This window comes from Prionailurus viverrinus, chromosome A2, assembly GCF_022837055.1.
Source record: "Prionailurus viverrinus isolate Anna chromosome A2, UM_Priviv_1.0, whole genome shotgun sequence".
In the NCBI taxonomy this organism is placed as follows: Eukaryota; Metazoa; Chordata; class Mammalia; order Carnivora; family Felidae; genus Prionailurus; species Prionailurus viverrinus.
In genome coordinates, this window is record NC_062562.1 from 62,947,654 (window position 1) to 62,970,748 (window position 23,095).

Genomic DNA, 23,095 nt, shown 5'->3' on the forward strand with positions numbered 1-23,095 from the left:
GAATTCATGGGAACGAGCTTTTATGCTTTTAGTAAAGCCTAACAGTTTGGGAGAGGTCAGAGATCATAAACAGCACAGAGTCTAGAGTTACAGCAGCATCTGTTTTGTTTGTTTTTAAAGTTTGTTTATTTTGAGAAAGAGAGAGAGAGAAAAAACAGGGGAGGGGCAGAGAGAGAGGGGGAGACAGAGAATTCCAAGCAGGTTCTGTGCTGTCAGCACAGAGCCTCACTCAGGACTCAAACTCATGAACCGTGAGATCATGACCCGTGGCGAGATCAAGAGTCGGACGCTTAACCAACTGAGCCACCTGGGCACCCCAAGAACATCAGTTTTGTTAAATGCAGACTCACGTGATAATGTTTCCAGTTAACGGCTGGTTTGGGTAGGGGGTCTTTCCTCTTTCCATGGCTGTTCTTGGAACCACAAAGTGACTGCTGATTAGCAAACGTCATTTGAGTATAATAGTTTGGTTTCTGTAGGTTAAAAGTCTGACTTCAGAATCGCTTGTGCGGCTCTGGCCACCCTGGTGGCTGCCTGGCAAAGCGGGGGGGGGGGGGGGGGTCTGACGGCATCGAAGACTGCACAGAGAAAGAGCAGATGTGTTTCCTGTGGGAAGAGTCAGAATCAAGCGGGTTTGACTTGGAGGGTTCTGAATGTTCTGGAAGCTTCTCTTTCCTGGCATTGAAGGATCTAAGACACTTGGATGTAAAGCACGTTAAAATATCTGATCTTCATCTTTCAAGTCTCAGTTGCAGGAAGAGAACGGAAAGTTTATAGATAATCTTGGACACGTCCGGTACAATGTTTATCAGTGGAGTTTGCATTTTTAACAAATTTTTTTTAATGTTTTTATTTATTTTTGAGACAGAGAGACAGAGCACGAGCAGAGGAGGGGCAGAGAGAGAGGGAGACACAGAATACGAAGCAGGCTCCAGGCTCTGAGCTGTCAGCACAGAGCCTGATGCGGGGCTCGGACTCACGAACTGTGAGATTATGACCTGAGCTTATGACGGATGCTTAACCGTCTGAGCCGCCCAGGTGCCCCTACATTTTTTTTTTTTTTGATATAGAAGCATGGTATAGAGAAAATCATTTGGAAAGTGTCCGAACTCATAACCCTGAAATAGTTGATGGTCTTTTTGTGTGTGTGAAAAACGTATAAAAAAGCCTCTTTCTGGGAAGGCTAGGGGGTTTGGGTGTGCAGGCGTCTCCACCCCACGGCTTACCCACTCCTCCTTCACTCAGAACAGACGTTGAAGTACAAAAAGTTGGGCTTTGTCCCCAGTCCACACTGGCCCTGTTGCTGTTCAGTTCTGTGTCTGTGCAGATTTCTCAACCTCTCTGAACCTCAGGGTCTCGCTTACCCCCCTCCAGCGTCATGAGTTAGGAAGGCAAAATATGAGAGATGTCCAGTTGCAGGGGGTACCGAGGACAGACAAGGGACAGGAAGAGCACCCAGCTCAGCTTCCGTCTCCACCTAGACCCCCGACGGCCAGCTGTGCTTCTGGCTTGTTTTCAGATTGGTTCAGATGTGAACTGACTGCACCCTCAGAGCCGTGCAGACTCCCTTCTGATCATCTTGGTTTACAAACATCTGCGAGCAGAAGTTTCCATATCCGGTCTCCTCAAACATTATGATGGTTGATTTCGTGTGTGCATTTCTGTGCCCTTTGTAATTCCCCAGGGAAAGTTCACTTCGGGCGGGAAGCCCACGTTTCATCTGATCTGGGTTCTGAGTATGAAAATCGGCATCCTTATTCCTGGCTCTGCGGGGAGCTTGGCTCTAACCATTGGATCTCGGAGCTGAGATGGGTCATTACTGAAAGCAGATAAAGTGGATGTTCTCACATAGTGTGAGGAATCGGTCCTGTATTTTTACGGCAAAGCCACGGCACCAGAGTCACCATTTGTGATGCCCGTGTGCGACCCCTCGTCCCTTTCTCGGGGGACGCCGCCCACACCAGGGTTCCCTGCACTCTGGTGACGGGTGCTGTGCTCTCCCGCTGTCGTCACGGTGCTACCGTGAGCCTTGTGATGTTTCATGGTTCTCAGATCCGCCCCAGCTCTTGAGGATCACCTCACTTCCTACCTGCTTCGCTGCCGCTGCAGCTGGCTTCTGGGTTTGCAGCTTGCCCCTTGCACATGCATGGCTTCTCAGCTCTGTAGCCATTCCACACTTCTGTCCATTCCACGACCTTTGCAAGTAGTTGGATCCCCATTCACCACCCGGGGCAGCTAAGAGCTCCATCCTTGTTTTTTTGTGTGTTTTTTTTAAAATTTTTTTAACATTTTATTTATTTTGAGACAGGGAGAGACAGAGCACGAACAGGGGAGGGTCAGAGAGAGGGAGACACAGAATCTGAAACAGGCTCCAGGCTCTGCACTGTCAGCACAGAGCCCGACGCGGGGCTCGAACTCATGGACTGTGAGATTATGACCTGAGCCCAAGTCGGCCGCTTAACCGACTGAGCCACCCAGGCGCCCCCATCCTTGTTTCTTAAACATTGAAAAAATTTTTTCTAAGTTTATTTACTTATTTTGAGAGAGAGAGAGAGAGCGCAAGCAGGGGAGGGGCAGAGAGAGGGAGACAGAATCCCAAGCAGGCTCCGTGCTGTCAGTGCACAGCCCGATGTGGGGCTCGAACTCGCAAACCGTGAGCTTATGACCTGAGCTGAAACCAGGGGTCAGAGGCTTAGCCAACTGCCCAACCCAGGTGCCCCCATCCTTGTTGCTTACAAGGAGGATTCTGTCTGTGCTCCTGGCCCTGTCCCCACCCCTGGACGCCTTCTACGTTGATACACCTCTAGCCCCTTCCCCAGCCTGTTCAACCTTTCTCTTTATGCTGTCTCGCCTCCAGACCCTCGGTGGTACCAGTGTCCCCCTTCCTGGGAAACACTGGCCCCGTGGAATGCATAATTAGGAGTCGGTCCTTTGGGACTCTCTCCCTGCCTGGACTTTTTCTAACAGACCAGCTGTTCCTATGATTGATCCTGTGTCTGTCTCCTGGTGTCTCCCCCCACACCCCTCATGGCCTTGGAAAAGAAGGGGGCACTGGCAGGGTCTTCAGAGATGGACTCATCAGGACCCCCGTTTCTGGTGACATTGACATCTTCCCTGGCACACCCAGCTGGCTGGCGGGCTCTGGCCTGCGTGCTGGCGGAGGGCCCTGCATTTTCTTGTTTTCTCTCTTGGGCTTCAGGCCCTCATTTCACTTTCTTCTTTATATTCAGGCCCCTCCTTTCCCCTTCATAGTTTTCTCTCTAAGGAGCCACGGAGGAAAGACGACTACACGGGGTCCTGAGGGGTCTTTCTAGACCCCTTTCAGGAGCTTAGCCAAGAGAGGCTCAGCGGCAGCGAGGGACCAGCCTCCAGCTCACGGCATCCCTCTCTGCTCCCGGGAACTGCTTCCCATGAGACTATCACCCCTATGTCCCCGTGTACCCTCACACTGCTTTCCGGGGCTGGTCTCTCCTGTGAGCACTCTCTGTGCCCGGCTGATGCTTCTCGGGGGAAATCGAGAACATGGGTAGTCAGGTGTATTCTGCCAGCTTTTATTTGTAGATTTCTCCTTGTTTTATTTTTACACCCTAGTTTTCCCTTTCACACATAAGTATTGCGTTCATCTGGGCTTTATGTCTATGGGTGGGGTACAATGATCCAATCACACTTTTCCCCCCATTTGGATAACTCCACGGATATGCGGTGGGTCTCGGACAGACATCGCGCTTTCCTCGGCCCCCGGGGTCGGCTCCAGACGTCTCTGTCTGTTCTGGAGACCCATCAGGCCACCCCCGACTGCACCTCGCTGGCTTTCTTCCTAGACCTTTCCGGTGTCTTGTGTCTGATAGGGCAAACCCTCCTACCTTGCTTTCCTCCTACAGGGAAGTCTATACATTTTACAAACTTGTCAAGGTCGGTGAGAATATTCTGTTGGGGGTTCGATTGGTGTCACATGGAATCCCGCAATCACTATGCGACGTATGGTGTAGTTAGGTTTTCAGCGTCTCAGCACAGCGTAGTGATACTGTCCCGTGAAGGCCACGGATACCATTCTTCACACTTTTTCCCAGCTACTGTGTATTTTTTTGTTGCTATCACAAATGATATCTTTTTAGAAGTTATACCACGTCACTGATTTTTCCTTCCTCAGGTAACGGAAATACAATTAACGGTCAAAAACCAACTTTATTGATCTATACAATAATCGATGACAAGTAAATGCCCCACCCCAGGAACAAATTACCTGCTTACTGCCATCTGGATGAGATTTAGATTTCTCTTTTTACATTTTTTTTTAAGTTTATTTATTTATTTTGAGAGAGAGTGAGCCCAAGTGGGGAAGGGACAGAGAAAAGAGGGAGACACAGAATCCCAAGCAGGCTCCGGGCTCCGAGCTGTCAGCACAGAGCCCGACGCGGGGCTCGAACCCATGAACCGCGAGATCATGACCTGAGCAGAAGTTGGGACACGCTTAACTGCCTGAGTCACCCACCCAGGCACCCCTAGATTTGTCTTTTACAGAACTTCGTGTACGAGATACACCCTTGGTGTCTGAAGCCAAATGTTTCCAGATTTATGCGTGTGTTGTATGTGCCAGTAACTCACTCCTTTTTCACTTGCCAAGTGGTACTCTCATGCTATGGAGGCTCACACACAAGTTGGGTTTCAGCTTCATGCAGTCATAAATCAAGGGCAACACAGTCATAAGGCAGGTTCAGGATCCCCCAATCAGGGACGTTCCCCCACGTGATGCACCTGGCTCCTTACAGGGGCCGCTGACCAGAGCAGGAGACCAGCCACACAGCAGGCAGGAGCCTGGTGGCTATTTCCAGTTTTGACTATGTAGGAGAAAAGCTGCTGTCGGTGTTAAGACAATGTCTTTGTAGAGAGTGCAGCTGTTGGGATGAGTGTTTAGTGAGTCTTAGTTTATAATCAACTTCTGGACTGTTTTCCAAAGCGTATATACAATTTGGGGGCTCCAAGGACTCCCTTTCTTGCCAGCACGTGGGGTTTTGGGATCTCCTTACTTTGGCCGTTCTCATGGTAGAGTCGTGTTATCTGAGGTATTTTTCATGTATTTCTCTAGCCATGAAGGATGTTGCAGTACCGGGATTTGTACAGAGTAGATATGTGGTCACCTGAACAAATATCTATTCCTCACTTATGTTTGGTCATCAACCCCAGTTTCCGGCTGTCAGCGCCCAACCCCCTAGAATTTTCTGAGTGCTCCGGGCTGTAAAGGTGTCTTGTGTTATGTTAATGAAGTCGACTCTTGGACTCCTCCCCAGGGCTGGGGGGTGGGTACTGGTTGCCCGGGGAAGCAACCTTTGGGATTAGAGGTAGAACTTTCCTGCCCACCCCCCTATCCCGGGAGGGGGGGCGGGCTGGAGGTTAAATCAGCCAATGGCCCCTGATCTAATCGATGGCGCTTTCATTAGGAGATCTTCTTACAAAACCCAAAAGGCCCAGGGGTTCAGAGAGCTTCCGTCAGTGATCACGTGGAGATGGGCAAGCCCTGGTACCTGGGGAGGCAGGGAGCTCAATGCCCCATCCCCAGACCTGGGTCTGAGCCCCTCTTCCAACTGACTGTTGGTTCGTATCCCCGGTCACCATCCTTTAATAAACCGGTAAACGTAAGTGTTTCCCTGAGTTCTGGGAGTCATTCTAGCAATTTACGTTTTTTTTAAATTTATTTTAAGTAATCTCTATACCCAACGTGGGGCTCGAACTCACAACCCCGAGTTAAGAGTCACCCAGGCGCCCCCACCCTGGGCAATTAATCAAAGCTAAGAAGGAGGCTGTTGGAGCCTCCAATCTGTAGCAGGGCGGTGGGGAGCACAGGTGACAATAGCTATAAGCTGGTGACTGGAAGCTCAAGTGGGGGAGGGGCAGTGCTGGGGGACTAAGCCCTTCTCCTGCGGGGTCTGACGCGGTCTCTGGGTGGATGGTGTCAGAGGTCCGTTGAATTTTTGGACACTCTGCTGGTGTCCGAGAATTGCCTGGTGTTGCCAGGGGGTAGGGGGACCTGCCCCACGTTGGAATTGGTCCGGAACCATAAAAGAGAGGTTGAGTGTCTTTTCGTGTGTTTATTGGCCATTTGAACCGGGTGTGTGTGTGTGTGTGTGTGTGTGTGTGTGCGCGCGCGCGCGCGAAGTGTTTGATCAACTCTTTTTATTACAATTAATCGCTACATTTTAATCTTTGTTTTTGTTGAATCCTTAGAGTTTTTTACATATTCTGATTACAAGTCTTTTATCAGAAAGACATATGGGGAATATCTTCTTCCAGTTTCTGAGCTGTTTTCTGAAAGGAAGCGGGTTTCTTCTTTTTTTTTTTTTTTTTCATTCAAACAGAAACGTTTACTTCATTGGAGATCGCAAAGATCCTCAGGAAGGAAAGAGGATTTTCTCCTTCTTTTAGAAGTTTTGTGGTTACAGCTGTGGTTTAGGCACACAATCCACTCTGAGTACATTTTTGTACGTGATGTGGGGCAAGTGTTGAGGTTTATCTTCTGATGGGTGTTGAGTTGTGCTCATATCATTTGTTGGAGACCGTCCTACGCCCATTAAACTATGTTGGTGCCTTTGTTGCAAACCAGGTGTTCCGATAAAAATATGTAGTTGTGTTCTTGCCCATCTTATTTCAGTGTATGATTTCTCTTTGCCAAATAGTCTCAGTAACTATTGCTTTTAGAGAAAGTCTCGAAATCAGGTGGTATAAGACCTTCGCCTTTGTTTTGTTTTCCAAAATTATTTTAGTTCTTTTGAATTTCTCTGTGAACTTTAAAATCAGCGTGTTTGTTCTTTTTAAAAATATTATTATTATTATTTTTAAAATGTTTATTTATTTTCGAGAGAGAGTGTGAGCAGGGGGAGGGGCAGAGAGAGAGGGAGACACAGAATCCGAAGCAGGCTCCAGGCTCTGAGCAGTCAGCACAGAGCCCGATGTGGGGCTCGAACTCATGACCTGTGAGATCATGACCTGAGTCAGTCAGATGCTCAACCGACTGAGCCACCCAGACACCCCATTATTTTTTAATGTTCGTTTTTGAGAGAGAGAGAAAGATAGACAGAGACAGACGGTCTGAGAAAGAGAACTCATGAACCGTGAGATCATGACCTGAGCTGAAGTTTGATGCTTAACCGACAGAGCCCCCCAGTCGACCCATCTTTGCTTATTTATAATCGGATTATCAGTCGTTTTGTTATTGAGTTGTGAGAGTCCTTCATATAGTCACAAGCTCTGTACCAGAGACATATGATTCGCACATATTTCCCCCACCCCCATTTTGTTGGTCGTTTTTCCACTTGGTTCATTGTATCCTTTGGAACATACTGTGTTTAATTGTGATGAAGTCCCACTCATCCATTTTTTCTCATGTTCCCCGCACTTTTGGTGTCCTATCTAAAAGGCGTTGTCTGATCCATGACCATGAAGATTTACTCCTTGTTTCATTCGGAGAACTTTTTGGTTTCAGCTCCTAAGTTTTGGTCTATGATCCATTTTGAGTTGGCCTTTGTGTATGGTGTGAGGAAGGACTCTGACTTCATTCTTGTGCGTGTGGATGGCAGTTATCTCAGGGGACTGCATTCAATGTATAGATTAGTTGAGAAAGAATTGAGATTTTAACAACATGGAGCCTTCCAATCCATGAGCATCATATAATGTCTCCATTGATTTAAGTTTTCTAGAATTTCTCTCAGGAATGTTTTGGTAGTTTTCAGTTTTATGTACATTTTGTTAAATGTATTCCTAAGTAGTTCATGTTTTTTGGTATTGCTTACAATTTTTTAAAAATATGGACAACCATTGCTGTGGCTTTTTAATATAACCTTTAGGATTTTTTACATACATGATCGTGCCATCTGTAAATAGTTTTACTTCTTGTTTTCCTTGCCTAGATGCTTTTTCTTTCTTTTATTTAGAGTTTAATGTGTTCTTAATCTACTTAAAAAATTTATTTTAGAGACACAGAGAGCAGGGGAGAGGGGCAGAGGGAGAGAGAGAGAATCCTAAGCAGCTCCAAGGTCAGCATGGAACCCTGAGATCATGACCTGAGCCAAAATCAAGAGTTGGATGCCTAATTTACTGCGCCACCCAGGCTCCCCTTAATCCACTTTCTTTATGATCAACCTGAGATTATTGCTTTTAGACCTTTTCTAATGTAAAGATTAAAAGCTTCATATTTCTTCCTGGGCACTGCTTTCAGCTATCAGAAATTTCGATATGTATTTTCATTTGCATTAAGTTCAAAACATTAATTGATTGGCACTGTGGTTTCTTCTTTGACTCATGGGTTATTTGTAGGTTACATGCTTAATTTCTAAGTGTTTGAAGATTTTCCTTAGATCTTCTTTATTGCTAATACACGTATAATTCCACTGTGGTCCGAGAACTCTGCGTGATTTAGGTCTTTTTAACTTTGTTGAAGCTCATTTTATGGCTCTGGTGTATGGTCTCCTTTGATGAATATTTAACATGAAACCAAGGAAATGATTTGCCTTCTGCTGGTGGGTGGGATTTGTTCAAATCTTCAACATCTTTACTGATATCCTGTCTCCTTGTTCTATAAATTGTCGAGAAAGTAAATAAAATCTCCAATCATAATTGTGGAATTTTCTATTTTTCTTTTCAGTTCTCTTGGTCTTTGCTCTGTTTACTTTGAAGCTCTGATGTTGGTGCATATAGGCTTTCAAATTGTTATATTTTCTTCATGGACCCATTTATCATGACCTAATGGTGCCGTGAGATTACATCTCTTATGCATGTCGTGTATTTTATTATATATGCAACAAATAGTACACATAATGCACACTGTGTTGTATAATGATATGTAATCTCTTTATTCTGGTGGTGGTCAGTGTTTTGAAGTCTATTTTGATATTTACATAGATGCAGTAGTTTTCTTTGGATTAGTGTCTCACAACGTGTCTTTTTTCGTCTTTTTACTCTTTGCCTATCTGTATCTTTACATTTGAAGTTTAGACAGCACAGGGGCACCTGCGTGGCTTAGTTGGTTAAGCATCCGACTTTGGCTCAGGTCATGATCTCACGGTTCGTGAGTTTGAGCCCCGCGTCGGACTCTGTGCTGTCAGAGCCTGGAGGCTGCTTCCGATTCTGTGTCTCTGTCTCTCTCTGCCCCTCCCCTGCTCACGTTCTGTCTCTCAAAAATAAATACACGTTAAAAAAAATTAAAAAAAAAGTTTAGACAGCATATAGTTGGTTCTTGCTTTATTATCCAGTCTGACAATCTGCCTTTTAATGTAGGGACTATTTATACTTAATATATTGAATTTATGTATTGGCACTTGCTTTCTTTTTCTTTTTTTGTTTGAGAGAGAGAGAGAGAGAGAGAGAAAGAGAGAGAGGGAGAGAAAGAGAGAGACAAAATCTTAAGCAGGCTCCACACTCAGCACAGAGTCCTATTTGGGGCTCGATCCCATGTCCCTGGGATACTACCCGAGAGTCTGATGCTCAACCGACTGAGCCACCCAGGCACCCTGGGACTTATTTTCCGCTTTTGTGGTCTCTTCTGCTCTCTCCTTTTCCTCTTTATTGCCTTTATTTATGTAAATTGAGTATTTTTTATTTCACTTTTCTACACTATTGCTTTATTAACTCTACCTTGTTGCTGTATTTTGCTAACTACTTCTGCTGCTTCATAGTAGTGTATGTGTATGATGTAGCAGTGATTTCTAGAAGCAGATTTCAAAGTCAAGACATAAATGCATTTTTAATTTTGATGGTGTTTTCCAATTGCTCCTTTATGGGGATTATAATATTCTGCATCTGTCTTCTAAGATGTGAGGATATCTTTTTCCCTGGTGAGGTCTTGTTAAACTTCAACATTTCTACCTATCTGGTTTCTCATCTATTTCCTTACTCGTTTTATTTTATATTTCATTACATTTCATTTCATTTATTTTTAAAGTAGACTCTATGCCCAATGTAGGGCTTGAACTCACAACCCTGAGATCAGGAGTCGCATGCCTTACTGAGTGAGCCAGCCAGGTTCCCCATCTCATCAATTTCCTGATGAGAAACGATGTATCAGTACAGTTCTATTTGCATTTTTCTTATTATAGGGATGTTGGACCTATTTTTATGCCTCCATGTACACTTTATACTTCTTTTCCCTGTAAAATTTTTATTCATGTCCTTTGTCCATTTTTCTCTTGGTTTGTAATTTTTCTTCTTGATGTCCAGAGGCTCTTTACATATTAAGGCGCTAAACCCTTTGTGATAACGGTTGTAAATATTCTTATCTGAGTTCATCATTTATTTTTTGACTTCATTACTTTTTAACTTTCATTTTGAAGTGATTATGACTTTAAAAAGTTGTAAAATGGTGCAGTGAGTTTGACTTCTTCAAATCATGAACATCTTCTATGACTCTAGTACAATATCAAAACCAAGAAATTGACATTGTTACAATATTGTTAAGTAGACTCCAGGTCTTACTCTATTTTCATCAGTTTTACACGCACTCACTTGTGTGTGTGTGTGTGTGTGTGTGTGTATCTCTATACAATTTGATCTCTTGTATAGGTTCATGTAACCACCATCACAATCAATATATATCTTGATCATGTTCAATCAGTATCTTGTATCAGTTTAATCAATGCACAGAAAATCCTTCAGGATCTCCCTGCATAGCTGTGCCCACCCCTCTGTCCCCGTCTTGTCCCCAGCGGCCACGAGTGTCCTCTGCCTCCATACTCTTCTCATTTTGAGCTGTAATTATATATAAATTACATTATGTACAATTATACAGCATTTAGATAAATTTATGTGAGGTCACATAAGGTGAATTACATAGACTGTAACCTTAGGAGATTGGTTTGTTGTTTTCCACTGAGCGTGATGCTTTTAAGGTCTGTCTGTCTGTGTTGTTCCATGTGCCATCGGTCCATCCTTATTGCTGAAGAGCATTTCAACTTAGGTTTCCATAGAAGTTTTTGTCTTTTTTTTTAACAGTTATTTTACTGGTAGTTCTTTTTTTAAAAAAAATTTTTTTTAACGTTTATTTATTTTTGAGACAGAGAGAGACAGAGCATGAACGGGGGAGGGTCAGAGAGAGAGGGAGACACAGAATCTGAAACAGGCTCCAGGCTCTGGGCTGTCAGCACAGAGCCCGACGTGGGGCTCGAACTCACGGACCACGAGATCGTGACCTGAGCCGAAGTCGACGCTTAACCGACTGAGCCACCCAGGCGCCCCGACTGGTAGTGCTTTTTTAATGTTTATTTATTTATTTTGAGAGAGAGAGGGAGAGTGTGTGTGTGTGTGTGTGTGTGTGTGCTTTTGAGCTCATGTCTGTGCAAGCAGGGGGAGGGCAGAGATCGAGAGAGAGAGAGAGAGAGAGAGAGAGCAAGAATCCCAAGCAGACTCCACACTGTCAGCATAGAGCCTGATGTGGGGCTCAATCACACGACCATGACCCCGGGATCATGACTTGACCTGAAACCAAGAGTTGGATGTTTAACCAATGGAGCCACCCAGATGCCCCAGTAGTTTATTTGTTTGTTTGTTTGTTTGTCTATTATTATTTATTTATTTATTAAAGAATTTTTTTAACCTTTATTTTTTTGAGACAGAGAGAGAGACAGAGCATGAATGGGGGAGGGTCAGAGAGAGAGGGAGACACAGAATCTGAGGCAGGCTCCAGGCTCTGAGCTGTCGGCACAGAGCCAGACGCGGGGCTCGAACTCACAGACCATGAGATCATGACCTGAGCCTGAGTTGGACACTCAACTGACTGAGCCTCCCAGGCGCCCCAATTATTATTATTTAGAGAGAGCATGCCTACAAACAGGGGCGGCGGAGGGAGCAGAGAGAGAGAGAGAGAGAGAGAGAGAGAATGCAAAGTGGGGCTCAAGCGCACCCCAAGCGGGGCTCACCCAATATGAGGCTCAAACGCACAAACCGTGAAACTATGCCCTGAGTCAGAGTCAGACGCCTAACTACTCGGGTGCCCCGGGATCCTGTTTTAAAGAGGCTTTTCCGAGGGAGACACTGCTGGAGAAACACTGACTCCAGGGGACCCCTCGGTGGCTCTCAGTTTCCTCGTCAGAAACTAAGGGCTGGGCCTGAGTGCTTCTGCTGCTTCTGCTGCACTGAGGCCCTTTCTGGAACCCGGTGATTCCAGGGGGTATTAGCAGTGGGAGAGCTGAGAGACAATTTCCATCCCCTGGCAGGTGGCCTTTTCTTGAGTGTCATGACCCCCCGTCCCACTTCCTTCTATACCTCACAAGGTCAAGCATTCCTTGATAAGGGACCAAAGACAGACCTGGACTCAGGAAGGCACAACTTGCTGTCTACCCAAATCCTACTACAGTTTTGGGACTTCCCTGGGCCCGCTCGCATACGCCCTCTCACACCTGCACACGTGCACGTGCACACTCACACGTCAGTGTTTAATCCCGAGATTTTCTATGTATTTTTCCCACCGTAAACGGTTCTCATGATCTGGTCTTAGGGACAATTGAGGTACTTTTGAAATAACAATTGGAAAAAGAACATCCGACCAGCTCATTGTGACAACGACACTTGCCTTGGAGTACAGCAGTGTGATACAGTGTGATTAATTCTGCGGGTTCCCAGCAGAGGTTCCAAGGGCCCCTTTATTTATTTATTTATTTACTTACTTATTTATTCGTTCGTTCATTCATTTAATTTTTAAACTTAAATTCAAGTTAGTTAACGCACAGTGTAGGATTGGTTTCAGGAGTAGATTTCAGCAATTTGTCACTTATCTATTAACACTTAGGGCTCATCCCAACAAGTGCCCTCCTTAATGCCCGTCACCCTTCTAGCCCATCCCCCCACCCCCATCAACCTCCCACTTTGTTCTCTGCATTTAAGAGTCTCTTATGGTTTGCCTCCCTCTCCGTTTTGATCTTATTTTCCCTTCCCTTCCCCTATGTTCATCTGTTGTCTTTCTCAGATTCCACATTGGAGTGAGATCATATGCTATCTGTCTTTCTCTGGCTGGCTTGCTTTACTGAGCATGATATATTCTAGTTCCATACAGTGGAATACTACTCAGCGATGAAAAAGAACGATGTCTTGCCATTTGTGACATCATGGATGGAACCGAGGGTCCTTGGAATCCTTTCACATGAGGCGATGACAGAAGTAATAAGTGCTTTCTTGTGCTTGACCCCACTCAAGGTGAAGGCCACCCTTTAGGAGGTGAGGTTTCCGTGGAGCGTGACAGAAGGTGACTGGTGACATTCAGCGTGTGGCTGGGCCTGGCCCTGCTGTGTCACTGCATTGAGTTTCAGCAAATCCATGTAGATTCTCTGGGCCTCATTATTCGTGTTTAAGTGGACTGTGCCCCGAAAGGCCTTGAATTGGTTTTACTCATGTGTCAGTGTTGTTGGATCTGTTCTGACCTCATGGTGGGTCAAATGACCGTGTCCGAGGGAGGGATCAGACACGCTTTGATATTATCAAAGCAGGCAGATTTACCTGTTGACAACTGTTACTTCGTGGTCACGGTGTTCTCTAATTTGCAAAGTGCAGGAATTGGGATTGAACGAAATCTCGTAAACTGTGTAACTCTCTAATCAGGAATAATGCCCCCCAGCTTCAATTTTTTTTCCTCCTGGATGTGCTAAATGTGATGGGACACCTGATCCCTTCAACACACTCCCAGCAGCTTGTGAAATGATTTCCTATTTTATTTTAAGTCTGTTGTGCCTTACTGATTAAAGATAAATTCCCACTGGGGGCGCCTGGGTGGCTCTGTCAGTTAAACATCCTACTTCGGCTCAGGTCATGATCTCATGGTTCGTGAGTTCTAGTCCCACGTTGGCTCTGTGCTGTCAGCTCAGACCCTGCTTCAGATCCTCTGTCCTCCTCCCTCTCTGCCCCGCCCCTGCTCTCTCTCCCTCAAAAATAAAAAAAAAACATTAAAAATATAAGAAAATAAAATAATAAACATTGAAAATGAAATGAAATGAAGTCAAATAAAATCAAAGGCAAATAAAAACCCAAAGAGGGGTGCCTGGGTTGATTGAGTGTCTGACTCTTGATCTCAGCTCGGGTCTTGATCTCAAGGTCGTGAGTTCAGGCCCCACATTGGGCTCCACACTGGGCGTGAAGCCTACTTAAAAAACCAACCAAACAAACCCAATAAAATGTTTGTCACAAATGTGACAAAGGGATACTATGTTTAAAGCCTAAGTGGACAGTGGACATCCCAATGGGAAATGGACAGCGGCCTGAATATCTGGCCCACTGCTGGCCCCCTTGGAAAGCGGTCTCTGACTTCTGTCCTGGCGTCCACAGGGCATCGTGAACGTGGGCCTCAGCAACACCTCCCTGCCCCGCCTTGTAGAGCTGTCCTGCTCTCCAGGGGCGGAGGCCCCCCTTTCCACCTGGGGCGGAGGCCCCCCTTTCTACCCTGGACATCCCACACCCTGCCTCTCCCCAAAGCCCCTTCTTCATGGTGCCTGAGATTTGTTCTTTCAGACGTGTAAGATGTGCAGACATGGAAATCACCACGTGGCCAGCCCTTGGTGTCTCTAGGGAATGCGGGGGTGGGGGGTCGCCCTGGGAGGGGCTGTCCCTCCGGGGTCAGCAGTCAGCAGCCTGGTGTCAAAGCCTTGGAAATACAGAAAATAAAGTGGGTGTGGCAGCACACCCCACACCGAGTTCTTTAAAGGCTCACAAGGATGTATGTGAGTCTGTCCATCTCCCTCTTTCTTTGTTTTCCTTTTTTTTAATGTTTATTTATTATTTTTGAAAGACAGCGAGACTGAGCATGAGCAAGGGAGGGGTAGAGAGAGAGGGAGACACAGAATCCGAAGCAGGCTCCAGGCTCTGAGCTGTCAGCACAGAGCCCGACTCGGGGCTCAAACTCATGAACCGTGAGATCGTGACCTGAGCCAAAGTCAGACGCTTAACTGACCCAGCCACCCAGATACCCCTGATTTCTTCTTCTTCTTTTTTTAATGTTTATTGATTTTTTGAGAGAGAGAGAGAGTGTGCACACAAGCAGGGGAGGGGCAGAGAGACAGGGAGACACAGAATCTGAAGCAGCTCCAGGCTCTGAGCTGTCGGCACAGAGCCCGATGTGGAGCTCGATCCCACGAACCGTGAGATATGACTTGAGCTGAAGTCAGACGCTCAACCGACTGAGCCTTCCAGGTGTCCCCACCTCCCTCTTTCGAAGCCTGCCTGTCCCTTCCACCTTGTCCTGGTGGACCCTACCTCCCCCCACAACCAGAGGTCTCTTCTAGAATTGAAATGAGACCCCATTGTCCCTGGTGAAGCCTGTCCCAGCTCCCCCTGGTGCTCACGCAGTGTCCTGCCCGTGACCCTCACGTGGCCGCATGTGTCCACACCATAGACTTCCCTCTCTCGTTCCCTTGTCTCTCCCCCTCTCCTCTCTGTCTGTCTCTGTCTCCCTGGCTAACCCCTCAGCCCCTTCCCATCTCTGGGCCTTTGCACGTGCTGTCTCTGGCCGATACGCCCCTGGACCCCAGTCTTCCCATCACTGGGCCATTTCGTCTTTCAGATGTCAGCCTGAGAGAACGGGAGAGGGGGCTTGGCCTCCCCCGGGCCTGCATGAGTGCCCTCTGGACAGACTTTCCACCCCTTCCCCGGCGGCTCTCCCGGCTGGCTAAAGCATTACGGGGGGCGTGCCTGCTCACCTCCCTCCCGTGTCCTCCGCACTTGGGGCCTGGGCCGGTCATGGAGACACGGTCCCCAGTCCCTGTCTCGGGGCGTGCTGAGCGAGGGAAACACGTGGGACCACCAGTAACCATATACAGTGGCTGAGCGTCACAGATAATGGAGAGATTGATGACAACGTTCTAATTTAATTTTTTTTTTTAATTTTTTTTTTCAACGTTTATTTATTTTTGGGACAGAGAGAGACAGAGCATGAACGGGGGAGGGGCAGAGAGAGAGGGAGACACAGAATCTGAAACAGTCTCCAGGCTCTGAGCCGTCAGCCCAGAGCCTGACACAGGGCTCGAACTCACGGACCGCGAGATCGGGACCTGGCTGAAGTCGGACGCTCAACCGACTGCGCCACCCAGGCGCCCCAACAACGTTCTAATTTTCAATTGGAAGGTCAAGGAGAGAGGGTCCTGCAGGGCAGGTGGGTGGAAGGGTACATGCGTGCCAGCTTGGTGGATGTCGCTTGGGCACTCGGTGTCGAGCCCGCGAACCCCGAGGGAAGGGGGCCCCGTGCAGAATGATGTCCATGGTACTCATTCCACTTATTTCAAGTTCATCCAGGTTCTGGGCTGCAGCTGGCCGGCCCAGGAAGGTCAACGACCTGGCCTTCCTGGAAGAGGTGCGGGAGCTCACTGAGGAAGTTTACGACATGATGGACAAGGCAAAGATCTTACAGGAACTTTGGGCAGGAAGATCCAAGGGCCCAGGCAAGTCCGTCTCTGAGTGTCCACCCCCGACCCGGGCCCGGGCTGAGCGTGCCCCACGGAAGCTGAGGACCCAGAGTGCCCTTAAACGTCCTATTGAAGCCCTAATTCCCCTTCCTGCCCCAGGGGGTGGGGCTTAGAAGGAGGTGCTCAGTACATGGTCTCTGATCGCTTACTGAACTAATATCTGAAATCTCTTTTATCGTAGATTCTTCTCATGGCTCCAGTTTTTTGGCAGTAAGTATTTTAACAAGAATTTGAAACTTAGTCTCCGGACACATAGTGGTTAAGTTCAAAGCACTGGTTTTTATTTTATTTTTCGAATACTTCTTTTTCTTTCTTTTTTTTAAAAAAATTTTTAATGTCTGTTTGTTTTTGAAGGCAAGAGAGCATGAGCGGGGGAGGGGCAGAGAGAGAGGGAGACACAGAATCCGAAACAGGCTCCAGGCTCTGAGCTGTCAGCTCAGCCCGACACGGGGCTCGAACCCACGAACCATAACATCATGACCTGAGCTGAAGTCAGATGCTTAACCAGCTGAGCCACCCAGACACCCCATCTTCTTTTTCTTTTTTTAAGTAAACTCAACCCACAATGTGGGGCTTGAACTCACAACCATGAGATCAAGAGTTGCACCTTCCACCGACAGAGCCCATTGGGCATCCTTGGAAACTTCTTTTTTTCTTTAACTTTATTTATTCATTTGAAGAAGAGCGTGTGAGTGGGGGAGGGGCAGAGAGAGAGAGAGAGAGAGAGAGAGAGAGAATCCCAAGCAGACTCTGTGCTGTCAGCACAGAGCCAGACTCGGGGCTTGAACCCATGAACCGTGAGATCGTGCCCTGAGCCAAAGTCAAGAGTCAGATGCTCAACCAGCTGAGCCAGCCGCGCACCCCCAAACACTTCTTTCCAATGATTTGGTTCAAGATTCAACTAGTCCAAGGTTAGGTTTTCACATCCTATGTAGAAGCCGTATGTGAGACAGCCAAAGTCAAGTTATGTTCTCAGGCGAGACTCTGGGCCTGGGGAGAGCAGAAGGTGAAGGTTGGGGCCCTCAGCAGTTGGCAGGTGACCCGGAACAGGTGGCTTTGTCAGATGGACTTGAAGTCCCTCTGCTCTCAGGTTTGAGATGCGGGTGTTTGACATGTCCCTCTGACTCGCTCTGGGCACACAACCCTGCAGGTAAAGGGACCAGTTTTGTCCCCAGGACATTTGACACTATCTGGATGCACTTTGGCTCCCCCCCCCTCCGCCCACCAAGGGGGAGGGGTCTCAGGACTCCGAGACAAGCACCGTGAGCCTGTGGGAGACTCGGCCTCACTGTCTTCCTCCAGCCGCACTCCAGCCACCAGCGTAAGGGTGTGCAGTTGGCCCATTGAATTTCACGGGGCTTGGGTGTTTTTTTTTTTTTTTTTTTTTAAGTTTATTTACTTATTTTTTGAGATGGAGAGAGTGAGTGAGCAGGGGAGGGGCAGAGAGAGAGGGAGAGAGGGAATCTCAAGCAGGCTCCGTGCTGTCAGAACAGAGCCCGAGTCGGGGCTCGATCCCACGACCCTGGGATCATGACCTGGGTGGAAACCAAGAGTCAGACGCTGAAGCGACTGAGCCCCCAAGCATTCCAGAGCTTGGGTATTTTGTGATGACATGGGAGGGGAGGAAGGATCTGTCACACGAGGGCTATGGGGACAAGGCAGGAAGGTGGCCATGAAGACAGTGCAGGATGAGTGGGTGGGCGTCCTGGGAGGCCGGGGGGAGCAGCTGGACAGGGAGTACGTGGAATTGAACTCACTTTGGCGTGGCAGTCACCACTCCAGCTTTAGCGGAAGGCAGGCCTGGGACAGGAAGTCTGTAGGAATCACAGACCCGCCTACGTTGGGGACGGGGGCAGTGAGTCTCAAGCCAGGGCCTCCAGAGAGGGCAGGAGGTGGCTGGCTGGCTCGTCCTTCCCACTGAAGAGGCCTGGAGGCCCAGGCCCCCCCCCCTCCCGCCCCTTAGCCAGGGACTTGCAGCTGTCGGGGGTTTACTGAGAACAGCACCAGATGCCGTTGGAGGGTAGTTGTAAGGCTCCTCTGGGGGTGCGGGACCCTGGGCTGGGCCTGCTGAGGGCCGTGCAGGTGCAGAGCACAGACGTGGGTCTGTCCCTTCCCAGCTGCCACCGGGGGGGGGGGTATGACTCCCCTGGGGGGAGCCTAGTGGCTCCGGGATACTCTGGTTTTGGCTTTGCCATTGCTAGCGTGCAGTATGAGAAGCTCGGGCATCTAGAATGGTCCCAAGTGTCTGTACCACGTGCTAGGCACGAATGGGTGCTTCTGGACAGAGCCAGCCATCCTGTTAGAGTTGGAGTTTGCTTCCTGTTTTCCCCACAGACCCTTTTCTCCTTTCAGTCCTGCCCTGCTGTTCCAACCTTCCCTGCTTTGGTCACAAGTCTAGTTTTTACTTATTTTTTAATTTTTACTTTTTTAGGTTTATTTATTTATTTATTTATTTATTCATTTATTTATCTATCTATTGAGAGTGCGCGTGTGTGCACACGTGGGAAGGGCGGAGAGAAAGAACCTCAAGCAGGCTCCACACTCAGCCTGGAGCCCGACTAGGGGCTCAGTCCCTCGAAATCACCGCCTGATATGAGACTGAGAGGCGGTCGGACGTTCAACCGACTGAGTCCCCCAGGTGCCTCACAAAGCTGGTTTTTAAAGAGGCTGGTTTATGCCTTCAGTGAGACGGATTCTATGTCACTTCACCACACTGTTGCCTGGGGAGGAAACCCTTCCAACTTGCACCCACTGGAATGAACATCTTTAATGGTTTCCCTCCATGTTTCGTAAAGTTTCATTCTTTCTTTCTTTAGTCATCCCTGCACCCAACACGGGGCTCGAACTCACCACCCTGAGATGAAGAGTTGCCTGCTTTTCCAACTGAGCCCTCTGGGCCCCCCTCATTTGTTTTTTGTTTTGTTTTGTTTTTTAATCCAGAAGAAACATCTGGTCCGTGGTTTCTTATTCCCTGGCTGGTGTTGTTGAAAAATTCCTTTTTTTTTTCTTAAATGTTTTTTTAATGTTTTTATTTATTTTTGCGACAGAGAGAGACAGAGCATGAGCAGGGGAGGGGCAGAGAGAGAGGGAGACACAGAATCGGAAGCAGGCTCCAGGCTCTGAGCTGTCAGCACAGAGCCCGATGCGGGGCTTGAACCCACAGACTGTGAGATCATGACCTGAGCCGAAGTCGGATGCTTAACCGACTGAGCCACCCAGGCGCCCCTCCTTTTTTTTTTAAGTTTATTTATTTATTTTGAGGGAGAGAGGGCACACGTGCAAGCAGGGGAGGGGGAAAGAGAGAGAGAGAGAGAGAGAGAGAGAGAGAGAATCCCAAGCAGTGTCCACATGGTCAGCGTAGAGCCTGATGTGGGGCGTGAACTCACGAACCGTGAGATCATGACCTGAGCTGAAATCAAGACTCGGACGCTTAACTGACTCACTCAGTGACCCCTATTTTCACACTATTTAAACTCCTAACCCAACGGACAGATTTTCAAATCTTGTCTGCTCCAAATAGTGACATACCGGGCACGAGTCTCTATGGCCAAAGTTTTCAGCAGCCAACCCAGCCCCACTGTTTGGAACAGGAAAAACACGGAGGAGGGAAACTCTTGGTATTGTTTTTCTGTCAGATGGATCTCAATAAGACGGAGGAGGTGATCTCGAAATTGGAAAAGCTCCACCAGCAGCCCCACATCTGGAATTTTCTACGTCTGCTGCCGAGACTGTATGCCCACGACACTGGCGTCGCAGACCGCATCCGCACTGGGATACGCCTCCTCCAGGCAGCTCTGAAGTAAGTGCAAGAGAAAAATCGAACGGTGTGTTGGGTCTTTTCTCCTCACCTTTTTCGAAGGGAAATCTATATCTCTGGGAACATCTCTTGTTTGATACAAGAAAAAATCCAGGATCACGGCGTCTTGAATTGGCTGGGACTCTCGCCTCCCTGTGGGTGCTTCTCGTCTACCTGTGTGAATATTTTATCAAGTGCAATAATGTTGTCAGAGCCTACTCCCCCCCGATTGAAGCAATTTAACATTACATCATTAACGTTTCCTATATTCCTGTAGTTTTAATTGTTATTATTATTATTATGACGTAAAGATTTTATTTGTAAGTAATCTCCACACCCAATGTGGGCCTCAAACTCACAACCCCAAGACCAAGAGTCACACGCTCCACTGATAGGCCAGCCAGGCACCCCTTTAAATGATCATAAAAAAATTTCTTTTTTAACGTTTATTTATTTTTGGGAGACAGAGACAGAGCATGAACGGGGAGGGGTAGAGAGAGAGGGAGACATAGAATCTGAAGCAGGCTCCAGGCTCTGAGCTGTCAGCACAGAGCCCAACCTGGGGCTCGAACCCATGAACCGTGAGATCGTGACCCGAGCCGAAGTTGGATGCTTCACCGACTGAGCCACCCAGGAGCCCCTCATCCCTCTTTTTAAAAGTTTATTTATTTATTTTGACAGAGGATTGGAAAATTCTAAATTTGGACACGGCTCTCCAAGTTGTTATGAAGGCGTGTTTGTCAATGTAGGACAATGGAGCATATATTTGAGTTTGTTGGTTTGATTTATAACTTTTGTATGTGAATAGAGTGGGTATGCTTCTACACGCATCCTTGCTCTAAGCCCTGAATGTGTTAGCACGGGCAGTGAGCGGGCTCTTTGGAGACAGAATTCCAAATTAGAGGTTACTGCTGAATGTTGTTGAACCCTATCACCTCCGGCATTCATTTTGCTCCTCTGTTTTGCTTTGGTGACACAATACCAAGAAAATCTGCATGAAGTATATTCATTATACTTCAATGATTAAATAAACCCACAAAGAACAACTACCATTTAAAAAATTTTTTAAAAAATGTTATTAATTTTGAGAGAGGGAGAGAGAGAGAGAGAGAGAGAGAGAGAGTGCAAGCAGGGGTGGGGCAGAGAGAGAGGAAGGCACAGAATCCCAAACAGGCTCCGGGCTCCGAGCTGTCAGCACAGAGCCTGATGCGGGGCTCGAACTCACGGACCTTGAGATCATAACCTGAGATGAAGTTGGATGCTTAACTGACTGAGCCACCCAGACGCCCCCAAGCTTAATTATTTGTAATTATACTTAATATAATTCCTTATAAAATATAGATATTTAAAGAATAAAATCAGCACAATTTATGTGTGGATTCCCTGAAGCCCCTTGTTCTGTGAAGCAGGCTGGTGACCACTGATCGTGCCCCTGACTTATTCAGACCACAGGGGCACCCAGCGGGGGATGGGGTACATGGTGTTCCAGGAGGGCACCTCCAAATTGTAAACTGATGATCTGAACGTGAAGCAGCCCACCTGCCTGCCCATTTGCTTTGCTGAGATGACAGTACTTTGGACCCTGGCCAGCCGTGCCAGGTGACCATTAGTCCCCAGCCCAGGGCGTGTAGGGTGGCATTTGAAGCCACAGTGAATGCCTGTGTGTCAGTGGTGGGCCACATCCCGCAAAGGGCTTTGACCTGTCTGGCGGGCAAGTGTGAGTCGGTGCAGCCCCATGTGCTGAGCTGGCTCACATCCCTTTGTTTTTATTTTCGTTGCAGTTCCTTGGCAACTTTGGAAGATTTAGACTGGCTGCCACTCGACCACAGGTTTTCCACCGTTTCCGAAATCGCGCTGAATGTGACCCTTTCGATGCTGACGTTTCTGCAGGAGCGGGGAGCGGCCACCCCTGGTAGGTGGGCCCGAGAGCTCGTGCGAAAATTCGTTTCCCTAGTGAACTTCGTCGATAGCCAGCACAGAGCGGAGATGCTGTTCAAGAAACGACTTAATGAAAACGTCAAATGCCAAAGGATCCCATTGTTTCTGTTAATAAAAGGGAGAAGGAGACTGGAAATTTGGAACTCCGAACTACATTTGACTTTCCACCGTTGAAATTCTGTGGCCGTTGCTAATACACGGGCTAGTTTTGATTAGGAAATAGGTGATCTTAAGATTCTTTTTAAAAAGATGTTTATTTTGAGAGAGAGCGAGTGAGCGACTGGGCGAGAGGGAGAGAGAGGGGGAGAATCCCAAGCAGTCTCCAGGCTCAGTGCGGAGTCCACGTAGGGCTTGATCCCTCAAAATCATGACTTGAAATCAAGAGTCGGACGCTCAACTGACAAGCCACGCAGGTGCCCCTAAAATTATTTTCTTTGACGTCCTCTAAGGTTAGATCTATCCTTCATTCTGCGATTTGAATCTTTCCTCTCTCCTCTGCCCCTATGTGGGAGAAATATTTGAAAAATAGTGAGGCTGGCGAGAAGAGGCAGGGGGATGTGGATTTGGAAAGCCCACGAGCTGAATGAACAAACCCCTTCTGCAGGGGAAGGGATGGAATTACTTGGCTCTATTCTTGACCCACGATATTCTTTATTTCTTTTTTTCATCGAGTGTTTATTACACTTAGGGGCGTCTGGGTGGCTCAGTCTGTTGAGCATCTCGATTTCAGCTCGGGTCACGATCCCAGGATCGTGGGATCCAGCCCGCGTCAGGCTCTGTTTGGGGTTCTGTCTCTCTCTCTCTCTCTCTCTCTTTCTCTCTCCCTCTCTCTCTCTCTCCTGTCTCTCCCTCTCTCCTCTCTCTCTCTGTCTCCTCTCTCTCGTCACTCTCTTTGTCCCTCCCCTACTAGCACGTGTGTGCTCTTTCTCTCTCTCTC

At 47.6% G+C, this 23,095-nt stretch overlaps 1 protein-coding gene across 9 annotated transcripts in view; it reads left to right on the plus strand.

Annotated features, from left to right (window-relative positions):
- ABCA13 (ATP binding cassette subfamily A member 13) overlaps positions 1 to 23,095 on the plus strand; it is a 395,893-nt gene that overhangs the window by 28,171 nt on the left and 344,627 nt on the right. For 8 of the 9 annotated variants that reach the window (XM_047839515.1, XM_047839521.1, XM_047839537.1 and 5 more), the window contains 4 exons: positions 16,246 to 16,400; positions 16,606 to 16,634; positions 20,060 to 20,223; positions 22,002 to 22,132. In XM_047839515.1, the coding sequence (XP_047695471.1) occupies positions 16,246 to 16,400; positions 16,606 to 16,634; positions 20,060 to 20,223; positions 22,002 to 22,132 (479 nt within the window). Of the gene's footprint in view, positions 1 to 12,879; positions 13,195 to 16,245; positions 16,401 to 16,605; positions 16,635 to 20,059; positions 20,224 to 22,001; positions 22,133 to 23,095 lie in introns of those variants that run through there. The other variant, XM_047839547.1, reaches the window with a different exon arrangement.